Here is a 25,690-nt window from a genome sequence, read left to right as displayed (position 1 = left end):
TTTTAAAATGGGGTGGTATAGGGAGATGTGGAGACAACGTGCATTGTCTTGATTTCATTTTATACTTTGCTGTGTATTGCCCTGGATAGTTACTGGCTCATGTAACTTGGATAGTAGTCTCAAAAGTTTCGTAGCTTACTGCTTAAATGCTGAGTCTTCAATTCACTCCCTCTTTCTGTCATTTTTGTCCTTCTGCTTGTGATACCCATTCTGATGCTGACCGCTTTTTCTTTCTTTTACATATAAATCTGTGTGGGTTGAAAAGGGTTTTATACCTCTCAACTTGTATATGAATCACAATTCTTAATGGTCATTGAGTGTTTAGATGGTTTTTAAGGAGTCATGTTAGCAAAGAGATCAATTGCTCGCAGTGCTTCAGTTATTTAAGTATATTTTAAATTAATGGTGAGTTTTGGAACTCAGAAAAACAACAAGTTTAAAACATTTATGAAGGTTGAATTAAGTTGCTATTAAAAGAAATGATAAATATCTTTATTTGAACAATTTGGTCTTTTTTTTTTTTCTTTTTCAAATAACAGCATTGAAAACAAGTGTAGCAAATTAAAAATTTCTTTTTCTTTCCTTGCATGTGTTTGTAATGAGGAAGGGAAGAATATTACAATGCAAAAAAATACCCAGACATGATGCTTGAAATGGATATCTTGTCCTGCAACTTTATGCACTCACAGTACTGATTTTTTTCCTGTTTCTTTTGCTTTTCAAGTACTTAGTCACTAATGTAAAGTATATATAAAACACCAGGATCATGAAAATGGAGGCATCTCGACATTTTACTGCACTAACAGATAGTTAGGCACTGATATAAGAGTTAGCCAAGTATGATTCATTTCTCATGAGTTGGTGATGTCTTTTAAAAGTTCAAATCCCCATTTGCCATTTACTCCTGCCCTCTCAATATTTTACCTATTTCTTTCTCACTGTCATTTTTTCCCCATTGCTTCTGTGTTTCTTCCCAGATGAGCTTACTCTGTATAATGTTTTTGCTGTAGATTGCTCTCTTGAAACCTAGTTTACACTAGTGGTGTGGCAATGTACTTCTGCTGGTTGTTTTCTGTATTAGAAGTTATAATTCTGGACTGCCTATTTCTCTCTACTTTTGAGGGTTTTTTTAGCATTATTTCATAGCTCTACAGCTTGTTTCTACTCTGTAGAAACAGAGAAGCTGTAGAAGATCTGTATTATTGAAAACTGCACTTACAGTGATAAGCAGCAGTTGGAGATACCTTTACCTGCCTCTTTACTGGGCTGTACGCAGGTTGGGAGTTTTGGCATGAGGATATGGAAGTCGTTAACAAAGCACTGTGGAATTGTAGACCATAAGTCATTTGGAAGTTGAAACCACTCAAGTCTGTTTCTGTTTGGCTTAGAAAATTTCAATGAAACCTGTGTGAATGATATTTCCTTGTCAGATGAAAATACCCCTAATAAAGCACATCTCACTTTTCTTAGTGATTGGAAAGGGTTGAACGAATGATTTTTATTTATTTATTTATTTATTTTTGCTCTGATTTTTGCTGAGTTTTATTTGTTACCTTTTACAGTATGTTGCTTTATAAAGGAACACTTATTTTTATTAGAACTTATCCAGTTTACTGGATAACCTGTGAAGGATAATTCAGCTTTAACGTTATTTACCTCAGTAGTAGAAGTTATAGAAATATCTGTATTTATGGTTAGGTTTTTGACATCCTTGGGGTTGGATGCAGAAGTTGGAGCATGTGAGCATTCTCAGTTTCCTTCATTATTCTGCAGATGTAAATGATCCCATTTGTTGAGCATGGACAGAAGTGAAAATGGATGCTAAAGGAAATTGAAAATTAGATTTATGCTTCTGAATGCCAGTATTAAAATAGTAAGGAATTGTTACTGAACTATTTTAGACATTTGCCAGGAAGTTATGTCTTCGTTAGGATCAAATAATCAATGAATCTTGGAGTAGAATTATGAAGTACTGTACCACCTGAGTGTAGTATTTTGTGCTGGGCTTATTTTATTATTATTATTTTAACTTCTGCTTAGCAGATGTCCTTATTGTAAAAAGTGGCATGTTTTGTCATTAATCCTCTTCAGTGCATAATGGTGTCATTGCTTAAACATTTCAGTATCCTGTTTAGTGAGTGTTAAATTCTGAAGATTCTATTGCATTTTATTTTATTAGATATGATATGCTTAAATATTTCAATGGATCAGTATCTTTTTACATTTGTTTTTTTAATTATTTATGATGAAATATGTGGCTGTGTACCACTTGAACACAAAAGTTTTTTCCATCTCTTTTCCACTGACATTCCTGTCTGTCAAATGTTTGTGCTGAAAAAAGCATTCCAGTATACAACTGTTGCTGTTTACCAGCAACTTCTCTTGTTAGCTTTAAAGTTCAGTCATCGCACTGTCCCACTAAAAACCGGAGGTTAAGAGTAGTTTCAGAAACAGCATAGCAACAGAAAAAGAGTTTGATTGAAAGAGAAGGCAAGCTGAGTTGAATTATAGGCTTCTTGTTTTTTTTTTTTTTATTTTTCCTAAATAAGATGAAAGTTTATTTACAGGTCTGCATTGATACCAGTGAAAAATTCAAAACCCTCTGCCAGGTGGATGAGTTTCAGTGGTGTCCTGTGATCTTCATGCTACTTTGTATTAGGTCCTAACAAGGCATCCTCTCTTGTAAAGCTTGATGTGACTTGCATATAGATTCACGCACAGTCTGGTACTTCTGAAGAGGGTGACACGGTGATTTATCAGCTATGTGAACTCTTGTTCTGGGAGACTAAAACCACCTTTCTTACCTAGAGCTATAAAATGATTTTCAAAAATGGGTATTTTTTAAAACATTATATAGAAGTATGAGGGCTTAGCTCTTAAAAATATGCATGATTGTTACCTTAAAATCTTAAATTTAGACAATAATATTCTATAAATGTATTTAAAATTGCTTCAATGTTATCATTCAAGTGAATTCCCAAAGAGTAGAGCTTAAAAATGCCTATACTCTTTTAAAGTTATAATTCCCAGCAGCTTTTACATCTGACAGAGTTGCAGCCTGACTGCTTCTGTGTTGAGTGACTATTTCTGGTTTACTTGAATCCATTAATAATTCTTATTAATGTGTTTTGTTTTGTTTTTCTGTAGGTTGTCCAGGGAGTAACCAGACCTTGCTTTTGTTGCGTAGCTGTGGTGCTCTATTACCGGAGGTGTTGTCATCTGAAAGAACAGAGCTGGCCCATATGATATGGGACAAGATGAAAGAACTGGGTAGGCAGATTTTGTTAAAATGTCCTTCTGGAGTAGTTGTACACTTCTGTTGCTTTTTTTTTTTTTTTTTTTTTGTAATTAAAAAAGTGGTTGCATTTTAATAGTGTTTAAGAGTTAGGTTATAGTGGCTAAAACTCATTAGCAAATAAGCAGTAGGTTTTACTATTCAGGTGAGAGTCTTATTCCCTATTCTGGGAGTTATAGTGACATCTAGGGGTGTTAAAAGTATCTAAGATTTCTTTTTCTGGTGCTTAAACTTGATTTTTTTTTTCTTATTATTGTAAGAATGTATTGTATTTTCTTTTAGATATTAGCTTGATTTATCTGCTGGACTAAGTATTTCTAGTTCTGCCAGATACTTTATCAGATAATTTTTAAGTTATTCATTTATGTCTGTATGTTGCATAGGTTAACTGGCTGTGGAACAGCTTGCACATCAGCAACAATGTACTTGTGCTGTTGTTATGTTTCAGGCTTCTATAAACAAATATATGCTGTTAAATATGTGTTACTGCAAAGGTGGATAATAGGAAGTGGCCTGACTAAAAGTTATAATAAAGTTGATAAGAAACTATTTGTGTGAACTGTAAAATCATGTTGACATTTAGGGAGCATACGTTAACACTGTGGTTGAAATATTTCCTTAGGTGCTGTCTATGACACGAGCCACTATAATGCTTTACTGAAAGTTTACCTTCAAAATGAGCATAAATTTTCTCCAACTGAGTTCTTAGCCAGAATGGAGGAAGCTAATGTGCAGCCCAATCGAGTAGGTATTCTTCAATGGTGTTTTTTCCTCAATAACTGTATCCATCTGTTGGATAGAAATTGTTAAATTCCCCTTCTTGTTTTTTGTAGGTTACATACCAAAGGTTGATTGCTGCTTATTGCAATGAGGGTGACATTGAAGGAGCGAGGTATTCTTTTGCATTTATGTTGAAAAGGGTTTCTAAGAAATCTGTTTATCATATTCTCTGTCATTAATATTAAAACTCATTTCAGTGTAATTCTTATAAATTGAGCAAAGCAAAGAGTATTAAGTATAATTTATTCGAGCACTGAATAGCAATTTTTTAGAGACAGCTGGAGCCTACGCAAACAAAATAAAACTGTGATACACCTGTGTTGGAATTAAATTGTATTTGCGTTGTTCAGAAAATAACTTGTTTTGTCGTTTCTGTAGCAGGTATGAAAAAGTATGAGGCATGAATGCTTACTGCCTGTGTAAGAAAATGGCCCCATTTGAGAACTAAATGGGAAAAGGAGGGGGTAGTAGTAATTCTTTTGTTACACAGGGCTTACTTCATGTCTGTCTAACTCTTGCTACATTAGCTTTCAAGTTGCAGCAGTGTGATTGCTAGGCATGCCAAAGAAAAGATAGTAAGAAACCCAGCCCCACCCTTTTGCCTGTGCATATTTCAAAGTGGCAAGTACATTTCATGTGAAAAAAGGAAAATAACTGAGTTTATGTTTGTATTATGCAGCAACCTAAGATATAATTTGTTCCTTTCTGATGATATAGATCTTGTCCAGCAGTGCAGTAATAGCTCAGTAGTTTCTTTTCAAATTAAAAATAAGAAAAAGCCAACCATTTGCTGTCTTGTCTTTTGCAGTAAGATTCTTGGATTTATGAAGAGCAAAGATCTCCCAATCACTGAAGCAGTATTCAGTAGCCTTGTGAAAGGTCATGCAAGAGCAGGGTAATGTTAATATGTCAATACTCCTTATTTTTTGCTTTTGCATAGAGTGACACCGTAAAGAAAATGTATGTGCCACAAAATAGCATAATAGTTTTGCATAATGTAAAGTATCGTCTCGTGATGCATTTTTGAAGCAGACAGGGCTTATTTTGCAAGGTAGCAATCTTTCTTGCCTGAAAATGTTGCACTTCAAAACAAATTACTGTTCTTGTGTACTGTGTGAAAATTGGTTGCATTTAAACTTTCGAACTCTTTTAATTGTTTAAGTTAAAATTTGAAGTAATAGAAAAATAAAAAGATTTGTATTTTGACCTTTTAGAGTGTTAGTTAAAATAGGTTTCTTTGTGCTTGTTGCAACCTTTGTTCCCAATAATTAATAACTAAATGATGGAATGTGGAAGTGACAGTCAGTAGCATTATGATTAAAGCCACTGAGGGTCTTTCTTTTCAATTCTTCTAGTGATATCAAGAGTGCAGAAAATATCCTTTCTGTGATGAGGATGGCTGGTGTTGAGCCTGGTCCAGACACCTATTTATCGCTGCTGAATGTGTATGCTGAAAAGGGCGATGTTGATAACATCAAGAAGGTATTGCAAATTTAAAGAAATTTGTTTGATCTTTTGTTTTGTTTAATATTGCAGTGTTTTCTCTCTATACAGGAGGAATAATGCTGAATTTTATAACTAATTTCCTCATAGCAAAAAATACTTATTTTTATTTTTTGCATCTGAATAGCTGGGTTAACTGAAAGCAGTTTCTTACTTCATGAACAATATTCATCTAACGATAGTTGCTTTTCACACTATGAGAAGATGTGATGAATGTTGCTTACCAGTGAGTGATTTAATAATTCAGGGATCTTACAACATCTGTCTCTTGAATGTGATATGTAAACCTCGATGATCCTGGTGTTTTAATGTATGACTAGATACTGGAGAAAAAATGTTATATCCCTTTTACCTGTCCATTTTTACTTTCCAAATGTATTTGACTTCCGGGAACTTTAGTATTCTCTGCCTTTTGTGTACTTAAACCTGTTTATTTAAAAATGAGCAAAACAAACAAAAAAAAGACTGCCAACAGATTTTTGTAAATATCAGTCTTTTAATATATTCTCTTTCAGGTCAGAGTGCGCTCTGATAAATTGTTTTTTTTCTTTTTTCCAGACTCTAGATGAGGTTGATAAAACTGAGGGGTACCTTATGGATAGAGTTTTGATGCAGGTGATTTTTAGCCTTGCCAAAGCTGGATATCCTCAGTACATAGAAGACATTAAAGAACGCATAAGATTTGAAAAGGAGTTGATTCCAGGTATATCCTTGGGTACTCCATGGTATCAAATATAGTTGTGTTTTTTTTTGTTCTTTTTTGTGTGGCTTTGGGCATATATAGAAAATAGGATTCTTGCCATTAGTCTATGGATTTGCTATGCTACTTTTAATTACATTTTTTGGAATGTGTAATGTAAACCAATTTTAGTGTTTCACATACAAAAATGAATATGTTTTTTATCTTGTAAAATTCCTTAAGACTTTGTAAAATGGTAAGTGGTGGAGCCCTGTTATTAATAACTGTTAATTACACTTAATACCTTTTTTAAATTTTATTCTTGACAAGTTTAGAATTGTGTTTCTCTTATGTAATATCCTGCCACGCTACAGCGGTGATGCTTTGCTAATTTTTGGTATGATCCGTTTAGTGGGAAACATGAATTTCATGATTGTACAAATAATTCTGTGAAGAGTAGTCTGTATTACTTCCATAAAGAGTAATTTGATTAATAATATTAAGTACTACGTCAATGATACATGCATGTTTTCTTCCCTAGCTTTCACTACTTTCATTATTTAAGTGAGAAAATAGGTACGTGCTTTAATTTTGTTTTTTCTTGTTTTCTGTTTTTCATTTGCTAGATATGATGAACCTGTGTTTGTCTCTGGTAACTCATGGCTTTGAAGACATAAGTTTTCACATTTTGAAGACTTACAATCATTCATCGCCTGAAAATGTGGACCAGGGAAGCTTCTTCTTGCAGCACTGTGTAAATAGGAATATGGTATGCAGAATAATAATACTTTTTTCATAGTGCGCTTAAAACACCATATTTATTTTGTTTAATGTAACTGCAGAGGTGGACAAGAGTAGATTTTTTTTTTACCCATTCTTAAAGAATCACAGGTTCTAGTGCTTTGTGCCCATTTAAACAGTGAGTTGAAATTCACTGAAGGAGCATATTTGGCATGCGTAATATGCACTGCCTTAACATTAGAAGACTTTGATGTTCTTAAAAAGTTAGAAGCATTGAAAAATTCATTAATTCTTGAAATTCTTTACAGCCCATGAGCAAGTTGAAGCAGTTTTGTAATGAGTTAAAAGAAGCAAAAATGCACTCGGCACCATTGGTATTTATTTTGCGTTGTGCTTTGGAGACCAACAGATCAGGTATAGTCCTTATTTATTTTGTGTGTTTGTGTGTGTTCTTAAAGTACTTCGTCACTGCTTAATTATCCTGTGAATATCTTTAGACCTGGCTATCGATGTGATGAAGGCCATGAAGGAGGAAGGCTTGCCAATCAGACCTCACTATTCCTGGCCACTGCTAGTTGGGTTCCAGAAGGAGAAGAATCTTAAAGGTTAGTATCTTTGCTCATTTTGCTTTATTGTATACCTGAGGCACAAATCTTTACTAAAGCACCACATGAAGATTTACCAGGCTTTCAAAAGTGAGCGAAGACCTTGCTGCATTTCTTAGTTAGCGGTGAATGTTTTTCCTTTGGAAAAGCTTTTTAAAACTCACCTTTCTTTGTTAATCATGATACAGTTTTTCAAATTTACATAGCTTACCTTTGCATAGGAAGATGTGTGGAAGAGTTTCTTTTTAACTCTTTACATTCTTCCTGACTTCCAGTGGTTCTTCTCACTCCTTATTACATTTGAGAGCTTACTTTTGAAGAAACCGAAATCTGAGAGAGCATTTACAAGTAAGGTTAAGTTATAATAGCACTCTTGGACTTCAAATCCAATTCTTTTTTTAAAAATGACTTATTATCTACTTGATAAGCCACATGTGAGTTTAGTTATAATAATAAAAACTGCAGGAAAACTTACATTGCTGAATGTGAGAGCCTGACCTGACAGCATTCTGATTGAAGGACAGAAATGCTCAATCTTCAGGATTCTTAAGTAGATTTGAGCATTTAGCATACTTTCCCCTGTTACACATGGGGATGTCTACAGGATATGAATAAGAATTGAACAAATATTAAATTTTAGAGTACAGTATCTAATTCTTTGGTTTGCGTTATTGGTAATTCAGAAAGAATGGTATTGTAAAAAGATGCTTTTAACAGAAGTACTTCCCCCATGGGGAAACAAAAAACTGTCTTTTTCATCTTATCTCACAGTATAATGTGCTTTAGAATGAGATGCAGAGTTGTTAGTGTGACACTGGGTGACAAACAAAATGCACAAACAAAAAAAAAGTGCTTTTAGCAGACTCTTCATATCGCAATTTTATCTTAAATATACAGTCACATTCCAGTTTGGAAGAAATGCTGAAACAAGTATTCCCTAATTGTTTCTGGCTATAAAAATGTCTCAAGTCTCTTTCAAAAAGCCTTTGTGAAAACAATATTCAGGTTTTTATTAACTCTTTGGGTTCTGATGTGCTAGACAACTTCCCAAGTTTAGCTTATTCCTGGTTTCAAGTGTTTGAAAGTTCAGTAGTATTTTATGTCTGTAAGTGATTTAGTTCGGTCCTTTGTGATTTAATTGGGAGTACAGAGTTGCCAAAGATAAATAAGATGAAATTGTGTCATAGTTCAGTAGATGCAGGTGATGCCTGAATGAAAAAGGCTGGCTGTTACTGCCAAGATTTCACTTTGGTTAGGAAGATGCAAGAGATGCTGGAAGTGGTAGATTCAGACATAGCTCCCAAAGCTGAAGCTGTTTCAGAGAAACTCCAGCTTCAGATTTCTTCTGGTTTCCACAAGTTCAGAGATTTCCTTTATTTTTGACTCCTACTGCAGAAGTCAGTTGTGCTTCGGCTAGGGGTTCCTACTGGTAGTCATGGGAGCTAATTAAGAAGAGCATAGTTGGAGAACAGATACTTTATCCTAACTCACTTTCTTTAACATATCCTACAAAGCCATTCTTTTTCTATCTCCAAAGAATTTGGATGTATATACTTCTGCATGACTATATAAATCATATCATGGATGTGCAAACACATTTTTGCAACCTCATACTTAGTGCCTGAGCTTGAATTGTGAGGCATAGAAGTTACTATTCTGTGCATACATAGTTATAGTGAGAAGGTATCTAAGCATTTTTTTTTCTGCAGTGAAGAATTAGTGGAATTATACTTAGTACAGTGAAACAAATTGTCTTCCCATGTGCAAGCTCGCATTGATTTTTGAAATTTAATAGTAATTAAAAAGAAGAATGAATAGATGAGAATCACTGTCTCAAAATATAACCAGTACAGTTAAGGGATAGGGGAGATGGGAGCACCCTGAAATTTTCGTAGAAATAACGGAGAAAACAATAATGCTTCAGTGAGAATCTGAAGGTGACAACAGACAGTAAGTGAGCAGAGTGGTGCTTTGTAGAAGCTGAATAAATAAAACAACAGGTCTGTGCAAACAAAGATATAGGCACGGTATCACATCTCATACTAAAAAGGAACTAATAATTCCTTTCTCTGCAAAGTAGTAATGCCTGGCCTGATGTGTATCGTTTTGTATCACAATACAGGTAATTTTTTGAAAATGAAAAATAAGTTCTAGGGGGAAAAAAACCTGCTAAAAATCTAATAGAAAGTAGACAACAGACCTAAATCTTTAAATCACGCATGACATAAGCAACAACTTGTCTAGAACTTAAGGAAACATTGCCTGAATCAGTATACGTAGTATGACCCAAGCAATTATATAACCAGTAGCAACATTTAACTGCACATTTATCTAATGTTTATTGTAACAAAAGCTGACATGGGATATCAAAGAAGATTCCCTAACTTTTCTGTTATGGAATTGAAGCTGAAAGAAATAAGAGTGAAATAATGGCTAAGAGGAATGAAGATAAATAGGGCAATTGTTTAAATATACCTTAGAGAACTTAATCAGTCTGAACTAGCAGCCGGTGCTTTTGAGTCATTTTTACACAGGCAGACAATTTCAGATTGGATATGCTTGCTTTAAGGTATATCTTTTATATTAAGTGCTAACTTCTGTAACGTTTATCTAAATAAATACTGTTAGGCTTAGGAATGAAAATATTTAAAAGGGTTTAAAAGAGCTGTAGATCTGAAAAGGTAATTGGCGTTGAGATTCATCTTGTATATAAGCTGAAATGCCTATTTAAGTTAAGCATGTTTGACTTGGCTAATAACTGAACATGTTATTTCACTCCTTCATTTATTATGGAGTCAATTTAGTTATTTTTTATTTTCAATTTTTTCTATGCCTCTTGTATTAAAAGATGGATGAAAAGGTGAATAAGCGTGAGTCCACACTGACAGATGAGTAATGAGTAGTTTCCCGAAGTAATTCTTGAGGTTGTGTTTTGAAGGCACATCTCTCCAGCCACAAAATTCTGACTGCATCTCAGATTAATAGCAGAAGGTTGAAAAGGACCTACAAGATCACCTAGTCCAACCGACCTCCCATTACCGTAGCTACAGCAAACCACTAAACCATATCTCGTAGCTCGTCATCCAGACAATGTTTTTTTGTTTGGAGAATTACTTTAAGCTCAGTTTTGCTGGACTTTACCATGTGGAACTGTACTTAAGTGCCTTAGAAGTTCCCCTGTTCTGGTGGAACCATATTAGTGAGGAGCACTTCTTTTACAAAACTTGAGAAATGGAAGATAGACTGAAATGCGAGTCTCTCCCTTTTCTTGAGGAGCAGCAACTTGCTGTGCTCTATCACAGATACTGTGGCCATCTTATGATAGATGTATTTTGCATTTGTGTTTGAATATACTTATTTGAACCTGGAAAGATGGTTTTGTACCTCTGCTGGGGTGTTCCAGTGCTATTTCCAGCAATTGATAAAAGTTAGATTGTATTTTGTTCCCTGCAACTGTCCTCTTAACTTAAGTATTTAACTTTTATTTTTCAGCTCTTTCAGTATGATGTCTTAAAAAACTCCTCTTGATCAAGTGGAGTAGTGGCTGGAGGAATTTACTGTGAGGTCCTGTTGGTCAGTGGAACTACTGTGCATCTAGGAAAAAAGGACTTATAATTTCATGTGTTATTTGCTGTGAATAAAAATTCTAAAACTTCATGTCTGCACAATTTGTATCTAAGATGCAGACTTTTAAAATGAACTGTTCTGTGGTTCAGAGACTAATCTTTGGCAGAAGGAAAATGAGCTCTAGTAATGCACAGAGTCTGACCGAAAGACTATTTGGTTGTGGCTTTTTGTTTTTCTTATTGTTCAGTATGGTTTTTAGTCACACCTTAATTTGGCTATGTGCAGTACTTCAGTAGTTTGCTGATGTACCTCCTTAATTTTCATCCCAGTCTTCTGCTCGCTTCCTAACCTTCACACGTGCTGTTACCGGCTCAGGAGTTGTGCCAGGTCATTCAGTGTTTTTGTGAGAAATGGCTACTTGGGAATGGTTATGCTTAACGAGCCCCTTTATTTAGTACTTTGATCAAGGTACGAAATTTGAACTTGGATCTCCTGAGTTTTACCATACTTCATTTAACTGAAGAGGGTTTAATATATTTGCTGAGAAGGTGAAAATATTAAGTAGAGTTAGGTAGAAAGTAGCTGTCAAGATTTCAAAGGTATCAGGAAAGATTTGCTGCAATTAATTCTTTATTCATATTTTCACATATTCTGGGCCAAAATCAGAGTTTTGTTTAAGGCAAACTCGAACAGATGATGCGACTTTAATCTAGTGTGACTTGCCTGCATGTATTTGCAAGTGCTCAAAGGGAATTCACATTTGATTATTTGCACCATAGTGCACTGCATAAAATATTCATGGAAGTGTCACTTTTCCATAGGTGGCACTCCAGGGCAAAGACAGGGACTTTGGGAAACTTTACATTTTTAAAGTAATAAGTATGAAATGCAAGTTGAAAAAAACATATGCTGTTTGGAACTGGTGTCCTGCAGCAACTGACAAATCGTTTTTAGACCAGCAGAAATGATAATACCTGTATTGGTTTTGACAGAGGTTCTGAGTTTGCTTACTAGGGTTATTGCAAGAAGTTTCCGCACACTAGAAGAGTGTGAACAATTAAAAAGCATGAATTATACTCTAAAACTCTATGATGTTATTGTTGAGCTCTGTTAAGATTTGGTTTCCATTGTCTTCAAAAGCTCATGTACAGCAATAATGTGTGAATTGATCTGGATCATGTAGAAGTTGTAACGCAGCTTCACCGGGGCTTTGGAGACTCCAATCTTTTTCTGAATTTCCATTCTGAAGCTGATGCATTGATGCAGGCAGTAGTTAACCCATTTGCTGATGAAAATGTTATTTGTGTTAAACAGGTCTTTGAAAGCTTTAAATAAAAATGTAAGAATGGATCTTGCCTTACTAAGTGGGATTGGGTTCTGGGAACAAAGCTCAGAATTTATTACATGCTGATGAATGTGCTTCTGTCTTGAAGTCATCTGATTCTTCGCATTGAATTTCAAATTGTTTTTTATGCCTACTAATATAGGCATATATAACTTTAGAAGATGATTTGCAATATAAATGATAGTAACAGTCATTTTAACTATGCTGGAAAATAACTTTTTGTATTAGCAGTGTGTTAGCTAGCAAAGTGTTTCTTGGTTTTGACTGTGCAGCGTGCAACAGGAAGTCTAGCAGATCAATTTCAAGTTTCACAATTAAGATCTTCATTAACGCTTCAAATAAAAATGCAGTATTTTCCCTTTTTCAAGAAAAAAAATTGAGGAGACAAGTCTGGTTTTTGAAATGCAACATTTATTTTTAAATGTTTCTCCAGGTACTCATTTTTCCGCAGTGCTTAGCTTTACCCATTCTGTTTTGATAGGTGTCTTTGAGGTCCTCAAAGTGATGCATGAGTTGGGGGTGGAACTCAATGCAGAAACGTACACAGACTATGTTTTTAAAAATTTTGCCGATATCGAAACTGCCTGTGCCCAGATGAAGGTGAGTTTGCGTTTAGAATTCATGAAGGCGATTATTGCATGGTATGTTTCTCTATATGTTTTCTGTACCTGTACTGCTCTAAATGTGAACTTGTGTGATCAAGCCTGTTTAGTATATTGAGTTTACTTTTGAAGCGGTCATTACTCTGTTTGTTTGCCCTTCTTTTTTATTTTGCTGTTTCAGAGCTAACCTAAATATCATCCTTGGGTTTTGTTAACTTTCTGTTTCTAGAAGTCAGAGACTAAAAACATGTGTTGCTTTTCTTCTGGGGATTAAAACTATGACCGTGTCAGTAATAATTATTTCCGATGCAGTCCTTTTCTTATTTGATTCAAATTACGGACATGAGAGTTCCTCTCCCACTCTTTTTGCAATTGCTCACTCTCTTTTCCAATTGATTTTGATACAGAAACTGAATAAATTTTGAGTAGCGACTCATCCAGTTAGCCATGTAGACATCTGTAGGGCATCTTTTAGGTTATCAACAGATATCAGTGCAAGAATGCCAATAGTTTTTGGGAAGGAAGCATTTAAAAATATATATCGGACAGTCTTCTTAGTGTTGGTTTTGTTGGGTTTTTTTCTCCAGGAAAATAACTGCCTCTTTGAAACTGATGGACTCTTTATAGCACGAATTAGACATGAAGCAGGACACGGAAGACTGAAAAATGTTGTTTCTCTATGTAAGTATATTTCATGTCATGTGTTACTACATACTCAGTGCTGATAGATTATATGCTAAGGGGTTAAAGGCTATAAAAATATGTGGGATGTCTGAGCAAAGGTTTCATTACACGAGGTTCTCTGTGACAAGATGTCAAACTCAAAACCTTAAATTCTGAACAACATATCATGGTTAAATCGTCTTCTAGTATTGAGGTTGGCCATAACATTGCATATATCATATTTAGCAAAGCTGTGATTGTGATAGGATGTATAGCACTTAAAAAAGCAATTTGCCTTACACAATAACTGTTCAAAGTCTTGGCACAGGAACTGGACATGTTTTCTGTTTGTGGCAAAAATTTCTTGGGATGGCAGTCTGTGTTTTCAAAGTACTACAGAATAATTTATGAACAAACTAGCTTTAAAAAGCTGAATGGCATTGATGTTAACCTGAGGGTACTCTGCTTGTTTGTTTGTCAATGGAAGTTGTGTATGAATTTGATGGGGTAATTAGGTCATGGAGTTGTAATAGCGTGACTTAATCACTTAAGAGTACTCTTCAGAGACTGTTCTGATGGTCACTGGCTGCTAACATTAATATATTTCATTGATTAAATGCATGCAATGGGATGATTTGCACGGTTAAATTGTAATGCATGTATCTCTTCAGAATTAAAAACATATCTTTTATTTGTCTGTTATACTGAGTTCATAATAAAACTTCTGATCTTGGACTAAATCTGATGGGGGAAAAAAAAATCCCTCAAACAACAGTTATTTTTGTATAACACTAAGGGAGAAGCTTAAGGAGACTCCTGATGTAATAGTCCCCGACTTCTCTAACTAATGAAGGAAGAACTAAGCTGTGACTCTGGGAGGTTGTGTTGAGGCTTGAAAAATAGCATTAACCATAAACTTATAGTAAAACAGGATAATCCTGGTGTTTATTTAAAGATGAAAAAAGAATCACAGCAAGAAGCTGAATTTGACATTAAAACTTCAAGAGTGTCCCTATGAAAGCTCAAATCAGTTTTTCTATTAGTATCTAAGTGAGTAAGAATAACTAGGAGTGGCCGTTAGTCAGTGATTTGTTCTAGTAATGAACATTTATCAGCTAGTGGATCTTTCAAGGTTCACCTTACGTTTTGCTATTACTTTTGTTAGTTATTAGTACAGCAGAAATGTTAACTATGAAAAATGTAGGGGCAACTATTTATTAGGATCATACAGTAATACTACATAGGCTGCATTTTGTTTTATCGTCATGGCATTACTCTCACATAGTGTATTGCTTAGCTGTTGTCTGGGTGTTGAATTTAAATTTAATGGTATTTCTTTTGATAAAGACTATCGTTAATAATTCATGGAATCATGCAAAATTTCTTTTGAACTTGAGCTTTAAAGTAAGATACTCCTATAATAGTTTACCAAGTTGAAATGATGCTAGTAAACCTAATTAGCACCTATAAAAAGATAAGGCAAAGTTATTAAACAACTGACTTTTTTTTGAATTGGCTTCTTTTGCAGTATTAAGAAGGGGGGAAAATAGATGCAGTACGGAAAACAGTTGAAGATTGTCTCATCAGTGCAGTCAGGGGAGGCAGAGTCTGTGTACCAGTGCTGGTTGCTATCTAGGTGTATTGATTCAGCTTCTTCTACCTTATAATGTATAGATTTCTCCTACCGACAAGATGAAAACTGTGAAGCATCAGCTGAAGAATCTGGGCGCATAAGGCAGCGTACATGAGAGCTGCTTTTCCCCTCTATCATGCCATTCCATTCCACTTCATTGTCAGCCCCTTGATTTTCTCAGACTTGTTTGTTGCTAAGGAAACCAGGTTGCCGATTGTCAGCAGCAGCTGAGCATACCAAAATGCTTTTTCTGCTCCTCATTTTATGAGCAAAAAGTTTCACTGGATGAGGATTTGTACGGAGAGTTGCTTGAAAGCAGCTTCACCTGAGAATTTAAAATCAACAGAGTTAAGCATATAAACTTAATTTTCTGAATGCCCACACTTAGGCTAAGAAGTATTTTTGTGTGTTGTTCCTGCATTTTATTTCTCAGGTTCTCAAAGAGCTGGTGTTTTTATTGCTGAAGGGGCCCAGTGTGTTCAGGGTTTTAGAGGGTTTAATGCTATTGTAGCAGTGAAGGCGAGAGAGGTGGCTTTGTACAGTGCCTGCATATTGCTGTTGTCCTTCTTTTCTGTACCGTAATGCTGGAATGAGAGACAGAAGTTGTAGAAGAACATCATAGACTGATTTGGAATATCTAGGGAAGGAAAGGTATAAAGTTGAACGCATAGACCTAAATGTCTCTGAGAAGCCATTTATTGTTAAAAAAAAAAATTCATTTTCCTTTGCGTACATCCAATATTGCAACAATTCTGAATGTTAATATTAACAGCTTAGGGTTATTCAAAGATGTTTTTTCCTCTTTTTCACCCCTTGCATTTAACTTAATTCAGTGGATAATGCACTACATTGATAAAACTACTTTTTCTTTCTTGTCAAGCAATTTACACTGGCATAAGCACATTAAGTATTGTGGTCTTAAAGGAAAAAAAAATTAATGCCTATTTTAAGTCAGGTTTTCAGTCTAAAACAACTCAGAAAACCATTTGCCTGTGGTGTATTTTTTTTTTCCTCAGTATGAATTTCTCCAGTTTTCCTGATTAGAGTTATATGGTTTTTATTTTGCTTTTTCGAATGGGGAATTTTGTTTTTCTTTTTACTTTTGTGCAGTGAAAATGCTTTTTCCTCTTTTCAGTTTGCATGAAGAATGTATATGCTAACACAATTTCGACAATTAAGAATCGAACAATCTCTCTCTTGGAATATTTAAACCCTTTAGGAAGGAAGCAGATTGAAAGCTGATAAAAGCCAGGACCTTTTCCAGTACCATAGCATTTGAAATTTGGATTTTGTTTGTTACCATTTACTAATTAACAAAATAGTTTTGACTTCTTGTTTACATGACTAACTGATTGGTTGGAGTTCAGGGCTTTTTCAGAATGTCTGTTCAGAAATACTGCTTTTATTTACAGTGTCTTCAGCAAGCACACCTCCTATAGATTTTCGTCAGTTTAGGAACAGCCTCATTTTGGGATTTAAAAGGTAAGGTTGTATGAATACCCTTTTTATTCTCTCTACCTAAGTGTCCTCGCTTTCGCCTTGTTGAGCACAAGTCTCTGCAGTCTTTGCCCCCTTTCTTTCCCCTGCTCCATTTTTGAGAATTTTTAAGTAGGTTTTCAGCTGTAGCAGATCTGAGCAATATTTCTCTTTCTTTCTACTCTTCCTGGTTTCCTTGCCTCTACTATATCTGAACATACTACTCTTCCTATTTGTTTTATAGTATTTGACAGTATTCAGACTTATAAGGGCGTTGAACACTTGAAATTTTATCTTTGTGAAGTTTTATGTTGATAAATCGATGTGCTCACATGACTCCCCCAAGGATTATCACTGTTAACCCTTAAACATCTGCTTAATGAGAACTGAATAGTAATAGAAGCCAGGCATACATCTGATAGCTGAAGCCACACTGACATGACTTTGTATTCAGAGCTATTTAGCCTCAATTTGTAAGGAAGATATTGTACTACTTACGGGGTTGTCTTAATTTATACATTCTTCTGTAGACCTAACAGGCACTTCTGTCATTCTTTTTGCTCCAGTCAAACATTAAAGACTGTGAATAAGGGTGGATTTTTTTTCAGTTCCACACCACAGAAATCACATTAATATTACTGCAAGAGTCTGAGGACTGCTTTTAAAGAATAAGTGATTTCCTGAACTTTTCTTAATGGCTATACAACCCAAATACAGTCACATTTCAAATTAGCAAAGCGTACCAGATGAGTACAGCCAAAATAATTATCTAGTAAATAGCAAGTTTTGTCCAGCTGATCATGTTCTACCAAGGGAAAAGGAAAAAAAGCAAACCAATGTTAAGATTGAGTAGAACTATATGACCTTGACTTTGAAAGGATAAGTACAGTAGTGTTGTAGATCCAGTTGGACTTGCTGTTCTTTGTAGTTGTCAGGCTTAGAATAATATGTTTCAGACCGTTAAACTTTTAATTAATACAAATTTTGTGTCTGCAACTATAGAGAAATAATCAATTCAAGTAGGATTTGACCAAAAAAGGAAGGCAATGTTTGCCGTAGTTCACCAGCAGTAGCATGAAAATCCCTTCCTACAGGAGAATTGTGCAGGTGATCAGGGTGTGATTTAGAGCAAATTGAAAATAATATCTATGCGTACTGGGAAAATAACCTTCTGAAAAATCATACCTACCTTAAGCAAAATAGTTACATTCCCAGTTGGTAAAACAGTCAGTCCAGTTGTGAGCCCAGATGACCAATTTGTTTTTTTACTTCCTTCAGCTGACCATGGTCATTAAGTATGGCCAAAGTGTTTTCAGTTCTGTAATATCTCACCTTTATTGTTACCTGGCTTCAAGAACTGTATTATAAGGTTGGCTGTGCCTGAATTTTACCTATTTCTGAAAGCATGCCAAGTCATTTTTCCTTCTCCATTTTAAACTTAATGGTTTCAACAGTCTAAAAATGAAGCTTAAGCGTATGATAGGATAAAAGAAGAGAATATTGAGTATCATGATATATATTTTAAAAACCCAAGCACAGCAAAATTTCGTGTCTAGATGCTGGTCTCAAATGTTGGAATGAACAGTTTCAAACTGGTGTACAGAAGTCCAGAACACAGACACATTAGGGATGCATAAACAATTTCTGTAGCAGACTAGTTTATGGATTTCTGTTGAAGCTGCTCTTTTCCAGTTATTGCTTCAAAGTATTCCCATTCTATCTACCTGATGTCCCATTACTATTTCAGAGTCGAGTACTTTGGGAAATTGATGCGTTTGATATCTGCCGTTCATTGTCATGCTGTCAGTGGTAGAATGAGTTCACCCAAGAAAGCTTAACTAACCTCACAATAGCTTCTTTTTTTTCTTTTTCTTTTTTTCCCTATATGTGGACCCGCATTTCTCTCATTTTCAAATACAAGTGGCTTTAACACAAAGAATAAATGATTTGTGAACTTCTAAGTAAAATAAAATTGTGAACTTCTGTAAATGCTTTGAAGTTTTTTGCAGCTGTTGAGACTGAAATTTCATTTTCTTCTTAAAAAGAATTGTAGGAAAAATAAGGTGTTAAGCTTTTGATTTTTGTTCTGCCAGCCTTGTCTAGATTAACGCTGCTGCTTTATAGTTGTTGAAAAGTTGTAGTATTTAGGTAGAATTCCTATTAATTGTAGAGAATCAGAATGTGTTGGGCTATTTATATTTCAGTGAAATGGTTAACATTTGGTTTTTGGTATGTTGTACCCAGAACTGCTCTCCATTCAGTTCCGTTCTCTTCTATAAAGAGAGAAAGGAGGAATCTTTGTTTTTACATTTAGTATATTAAATGTACGTGTTTATAAAAATCCAACTTTAATGCATGGGAGTCCAGACTTTAATTCCACATATTGAGTGTTTGCTGTGTGAAGCTTATTTGCTTGAAATGTCAACAGAATGAAGTATAAAACTAAAAAGTGCAGTTAACACATTCTAAAAGACTGGATTTGAGATAAAGCTGAAACACATTCTTAGTTATTGGGACTGCTGTATTATTTTGTGTTGTTCAGTAGAAGCCGAGTTCAGTTGTAGTACATTAAGAAAAAAACATATATACAATCCTTCTGTACAAAACTGACTTAAACATGATGTGGCTATTAATAATATTTATATTTGCCTTAAATAATGAGATCCTTAATGTGAGTTCAGTTTGTGGATTTAAGAAAAAAAATACAAGAATAAAATCATTTCGAAGGTTTTAATTTGTTATCCTTTGCTGCCCTCTTCAGCTCAAATGATGTACAGCTTTGGAGCAAGGTAAGTGGAGATAGTAGTGCTGTAAATAAAATCAAGTTCCTTGTATGTCAGTGATGAACTAATTTAAATTTAAATTCTGAGCCTGTTAATTGGCAATAGTGAGCAAGACATTTGTCAGTGGCAGATTGTACAGCTGGATGAAATAGAGATTTAATACGTGCCAAGAGCAGCTCTGGAAAATCAAATATGTAGCTTTACTCTGATTTGTAGATGAATGCTATTACAACTAAAGACAGTATATAGTTATAGCTTCTGAAACAAAGCTGGCCATGGTTGACTTACCTAACAATAAACCCTTTTTCTGCCTGCTTGGGACTTTCTTCCCCCCACCAATATTAATAAAATAATAAGCTATTATTAGAATTCTGATGTTTTTGTCATTTTACTTAACGTATTGAAAGCAAACACAGTAAAGGACATCACTCAAAGTCAAATGAAAATGGACTGATCGTGCCTTCCCTGGCATGACCCCGTTAGAAAGATGTTCTCAGTATAAGTTTTGCAGGGACTTAAAAGTGAGGAAGTGTTGACTGATACCGACTAGTTTATGGTTACCAAATTTACGAAGGCAAGCACTACTTCCTATGTTTTTCTTAATTATTGTACCTGCTGACTAATATATGTCAGTGCTTGGCTTGCAGTGTATTTCAGATTCTGTGAAGAAATCATGCAATGAAATGGAATTAGAAATTTGGGAGGTTTTGCTGTTTAAAGATTTAGATAAATCAGCTGCAGCTGTGAGGTGCAGGATTTTAAATTTTCCTGTCATTTTCTGTCAGAGGATGGCCAGAGAACATCTTCGTCTGCATTTATTCTTCCTTTTTGTGTGTGTGTGGTGGGGTGGGGAAAGGGAAGGGAATCTGTTTTATTGCTCCTGTAGCAGAATTAAACTTGAAGGATAGTCGGAGGGCTGAAATAAAGGTGGTCTGCATATTGTCATGTCTACAGTTATGCCATTCTCCACAATGGAGGAGGGGTACATTTTGTCATCTTTCTAAAATAAGAAATACTAACTTGGGGTATTATTTTTACTTGGCATTAAAAATAACACTGTGTATTTTTTGTTTTCTGCAATCTGTTCCTTTCTGTGTTGTATGGAATTTGGTTCAGAATGAGAAATGTGTTAGGACTTTCACAGTTATTATAGTTGGAGGGTGTTCTGTGCATTGGTTCCTCATAGGAGAATAAAGGGAAAAGGACAAAAGAACATGGTAGTTCAACCATCTGGGTTGTTGAAAGAATGACAAGTGATAGATTACATTACATTGGTGTTTTCTGACTTTATTTATTCATTTTCACTAACAATTAAAAGGGAGGGTTCCTTTTTGTTTTGTCATTGTCTAAACACAGCTCTCTGACACTGAGAATACACCTCCCTCCTAATTCTTTCAGATTTCATCCTACAAGTGTGACAGATATAGTAGAATTCTTGGAAGTAGTTAATAACTTGGATTTTAAGTAAAGTTGATATAATTTTCTTAGGAACAGTCAAATGGTTTTTTAAAAAGATGTTGTTTAAGTTAAAGTAAAGTATTTGTGAGTAGGACTGGGGGGAAGGGGGGGATGTGGACTAAGTGCTTCTTTTCCTCTGAAGTAAAATTTACATATCTCTTCAATTTGTACAAGACTAATGGAACATGTGCTAAATTTAGACAAAGTATAAAGAATGCAATTAATTCTTATGGATGCATGCTCTGTTATTCAAAACTGCATTTATTTAGGATAACTATACTAGTTATCTTAAATCTAGGAGAGCATGCTAAATCACGTTCCTCTATTTTCTTCATGTATTTTCTTCGTTCACGATTTAAAAAATAATAATGAAGCTTTACAGACGAATTTCAGCCTTTCAGTAAGTTGAAACATAATTGTTCAAATCTCCATGAGTGGCATCGGTTAATACTTGCTTTAAGTCGTATCTTATTGATCCTTAACTTTCTGTAGAATGATACATAAACATGCTACAGAATGTCTTCCTGCTGCATCTCAGAACATATTTCGCTCTGCAGTATATATTTTTAAGGAAAAACTACCATTTAAAAAAAACAAAAACAACACGCACAAAGAAAACAAAACAAAAAAATCCCTTCCTTTTATATATATATATATTTTTACAGAATTACTGTATTGTGGTAAAGAGTAATACTTAACAGAGAAATGCTTTATTATTTTGAGAATTGAATTTCAGGTACTATTTGTCCTTGCTTGTTTCTTTTGGCTGCAATGTACGATTATTCTGTCTTACTAGATAACAGAACTGTTGTACAAGGATGAACGATATTGCCTGACGCCTCCAGGACCAACTGGTAGAGTTTCAATTTCTATGATTGTAACTTATCCACAAATCCGTTCTTCTGTGTAATGATGGGTTTGAGGGATTACAACAGTAAACACTGATTGCTTCTTTTTGAAAGTGAAATTTGAAAACATGTTGGGTAAAATCCTGTTTCTAATAATCAGAGCATATTTTTGAAATCCATTCGATCTTTTCTTCTTTAGTATTATGAACAAACTTGCTGATAACTATTTTATTTTTCTAAGTTTTTACCAAAATACAGATTTAGAATGAGCAGAGTAGCAATGCTTAAATTCTTTGAATGACAACACAAGCAGTTTTTCCATCTAATTCTGCCTTTAGTGGCTTTTGCAAATTTGTCAAGCACAATGGTACTTAATATCCCAAGTCTTATGCTTTGGAGTAAATATACTTTTTTTTTCCCCCTGTATAATCTGGATTTAAAAAGCAAAAATTCTCCTGCTAGGGGAGGTTTACAGGGAGGGAAAGCTGACCTTTTGAGAAGACAGTAGTAATACTGTTCTGATTTTCAAGTCTAGAACTCAGTATATTTTCCACTTACCTATATAAGAATCTCAGCAACAGTTCTTGCTAAAAATCTGTTAATTTTCATTGGTTAATAGACATCCCCTTCAATATTAGTTATGTAATGGTTAAAATACCTCATATGCCTTCCTATCAGTATTACAATACTTAATGTAGCTCGGTAATAGAATATAATGGGGAAAATGTTCATACTAAATATGCAAAGTGGTAGAAATCAGTTTTCTCTTTTGAGCAGTGACAAAATATTTGTGGCAACTATTTGGGGTAGTGGGCAGGAAAGGGGGGGAAGGCCTTGGGCAGCACCACTTCTGTCACACAGTAGTGGAAAAAATAGATTGAAGTAAGATTCTGTACTGAAAAGCTGTCACTGGGTCTGAAAATAATTAATATTCCTTTCACTCACCAGTTAGATATGTGCTCCCAAACCACATAATCTCTATGCCTCAGTGATCATTGTTGCCATTTCAGAGCCTCTCATCAGGGTGACATCTCACACCAAAATGATTTCTTATAAATTAATCTTGATAACATGACAGTCTCGGTAATTTTAGTGGAATGCTTTCTCTTGTTTTTTTCCACAGAAGCTGTTGGCTATTTTCTTTATCACTTGATTGACAGCATGAGTGACTCAGAGGTACAGGCCAAGGAGGAGCGTTTGAGACAATACTTCCATCAGCTGAAGAAGATGGTACCATTTCATTTTTTGCTACATAATGCCTGTCCTGCCTGACATGTATCTATTAGATTTGAAATTGCTGCTTTTAAGTACAACCAGACCACTTCTCAATGACATGCAAGAGCTGGAGACTTGAATTACGTCTAAGATAATTTCTGTTAGACAAATTTCATTTTGGTTGTGTTTCAAAACTCATATAATTTTTTCCCCACCTCTTGGTACAGAATATAGTTATCCCTGCAACCTACTGCAGCGGCATTTGCAGACTGCTGGACTCCTCTCAAGTTCCTGAATTAATTAAGGTCTGTGCTTCTGTGGCAATTCCTTTAAAACTAACAAAAACGGGGAACGTGTACTCTGTGCATACATACTCTCCTTTGCAATATAAATGTGCTTATGCAGTGATTTATATTTAAGCCTTTTCGCCTTGCCATGATTTTTCAATAGCTATTGAAATTATTGTCATTCTCATGTATGAAATAGTTAGGGGGATCCGTTTAATGTGTTTTTCATGTCAGTGTAATAATTCTGCATAATGCAGATTTAATTTGTAATTATGTACCTACAACTTTTTTTGTATGATATGCTTACTTATAGACTGAACTTCTTGTTTTGAATTAGTGATCTATTTACTGTCTTAATACTTTTTAGGATGCAAGATCACTATGTCCTAAAAAATCCACATCTGCAGAAGACATTACAGATGTAAGTAAATTCACCAGTGGCTATACTTGTTTTTACAAGAATAATACTAATGTTTGGATATGGGTTTTGGATGAGCTGTAATTGCTAGCCATCAGGTCATGGGAGTATATTAACATTTCTGAAATATACCACTTGATGTTCAGAAGTTACTTTACAGAGTAGGAATAAAGGCTGTCCAGATTTTTCACATAGACCTGATGTTTGACCTTGGAGTTGGCTGAAGTTTCATGCCTCAGTTTCCCTTTCATTTTTGTTTTTTTAAAGTTCTAGCTACTTAACATAGATGTTGTGAAGCTTAATTCATGCTTGTAAATTACAGTGATCCACTTGAGTGGCAGGAACTAAGTAAATCCATACTGCGTGTAATGGTGCAGTGTCAAGTTTTACATCTCTGATCTGAACAGAATAGAGATGGGAAAAGAAACAGGGTTATGTTTCCTACTTCCCTGAGCACTAGTGAGAGTATGAAAGAAGTAGTAGTGCTGACCTTTGTTGATATACTACTTAATGTTCTTTTTAAAAAATATATTCTGACTCAAATATTTAATTAGTATGTACTCTTTAAACAGATAAAAGCATCTTAAATCATTAGAAATTTTCACATACTATAGAAGAAGAGGATTATTTTGTCTGTCTTTCATTAAAGTGATCCGACAAGTTGTTCAGGGAAGGGTGTTTTTGAAATTGACATTTTTTTCTGTTACCTTCATTTAGAGTGCTAAATCTGACGTGTCTGCTTTGGAGAAGAAACTAGAAAAGCGAAAAGCTGAAAACCAGCCTATTACAGATGTCTTGAAACAACTCATATATGCTCTTTGTGAAGAAGAGGTATCTTAAGCAATGCAGAGATAATTGGAAGCACATAGCTATATTTTTAAAGGGACATAAATGACTCTATTATGGAAAGACAATGGTTAAGCAAAGACAAGTGCGGTACTTGAGGTTTCATGGTTTGATGCTTATAAATCAAACATAAGTGCAAAAAGCAATTAAATCAAAAGGTTAACTAATTTCAGCAACACCTTGAATGGCATGTTTTGGGGTTGCTGAAGTTTGTTTACAATAATCTGCAAAGTGAATGATAGTAACAGCTGTGATAGGTTTATCATACATGCCAAATGTCCTTTCAAGCCATGGCTCCGGTCTCTTATATCTAGATTGTCAAGCAACTGATACATGCACTAGTCATTTGCAATTCAAATATTACTAGGTTGTTAATGCAGGGATTGAAATTCCATTTTCCTGCAGGAGGAAAGCTCTTCTGAGATAAAGGGTCTCTTGCCTTCATTCGGCAGGCGTCCAGCTGTAGTTTACATTCATTTAGCATGTGCCTGTAATTTGTGAGGTATCACCACACTTTTAGTTAGTTGCTTGTTCTGTGTGATCCTGCCTATAAGGCTGTACATGTAAGAACAGTAACAGTTGTGCAGATGATAACCCAGTATTCTCTTCTAAGAATGTAGTTTAGAAAGAGTGATTCTAAGTTGTCCGCCTCTACAATTCTGCATATGAAGGAAGACTAGAAGCAGATACCATTGTAAGTTCAAAATGGTCAAACGTATGAATAGAAATGTATATTAAAAAAAAAAAAAAAAGGTATCCATGACATAGTTAAATAAAATCTTATCCTTTAGGAAATAGTTTTATTTATTTTTTTGGGCATATACTAGGTGAAAATCTGTTGTTAAGAATTCCAAATTTCAGAACTTGGCTACATTCATAGTGTCTGTGTGGGCTTAAAAAAAAAAAAAAAAAGTCGAAAGAAAAAGAAGCTTGAAGCAAGAAAGTT

General features: G+C 34.8%; 1 protein-coding gene across 1 annotated transcript in view; it reads left to right on the top strand.

The window, feature by feature from the left end:
• Positions 1-25,690, top strand: part of LRPPRC (leucine rich pentatricopeptide repeat containing) — an 84,118-nt gene that overhangs the window by 8,699 nt on the left and 49,729 nt on the right. Inside the window, exons 3-20 of the mRNA XM_015857509.2 lie at positions 3,148-3,270; positions 3,918-4,039; positions 4,129-4,187; positions 4,884-4,970; positions 5,431-5,557; positions 6,137-6,281; positions 6,884-7,026; positions 7,307-7,412; positions 7,496-7,603; positions 12,997-13,115; positions 13,705-13,798; positions 16,826-16,895; positions 19,651-19,678; positions 21,927-21,984; positions 23,102-23,208; positions 23,421-23,498; positions 23,848-23,901; positions 24,616-24,729. Coding sequence (XP_015712995.1) covers positions 3,148-3,270; positions 3,918-4,039; positions 4,129-4,187; positions 4,884-4,970; positions 5,431-5,557; positions 6,137-6,281; positions 6,884-7,026; positions 7,307-7,412; positions 7,496-7,603; positions 12,997-13,115; positions 13,705-13,798; positions 16,826-16,895; positions 19,651-19,678; positions 21,927-21,984; positions 23,102-23,208; positions 23,421-23,498; positions 23,848-23,901; positions 24,616-24,729 — 1,742 coding nt within the window. The remainder of the gene's footprint in view (positions 1-3,147; positions 3,271-3,917; positions 4,040-4,128; positions 4,188-4,883; positions 4,971-5,430; positions 5,558-6,136; positions 6,282-6,883; positions 7,027-7,306; positions 7,413-7,495; positions 7,604-12,996; positions 13,116-13,704; positions 13,799-16,825; positions 16,896-19,650; positions 19,679-21,926; positions 21,985-23,101; positions 23,209-23,420; positions 23,499-23,847; positions 23,902-24,615; positions 24,730-25,690) is intronic.

This window comes from Coturnix japonica, chromosome 3 (assembly GCF_001577835.2).
Source record: "Coturnix japonica isolate 7356 chromosome 3, Coturnix japonica 2.1, whole genome shotgun sequence".
NCBI classification, from domain to species: domain Eukaryota; kingdom Metazoa; phylum Chordata; class Aves; order Galliformes; family Phasianidae; genus Coturnix; species Coturnix japonica.
Note: the sequence above shows the minus strand (reverse complement) of the source record. Positions and strands in the feature narration are given on the sequence as shown.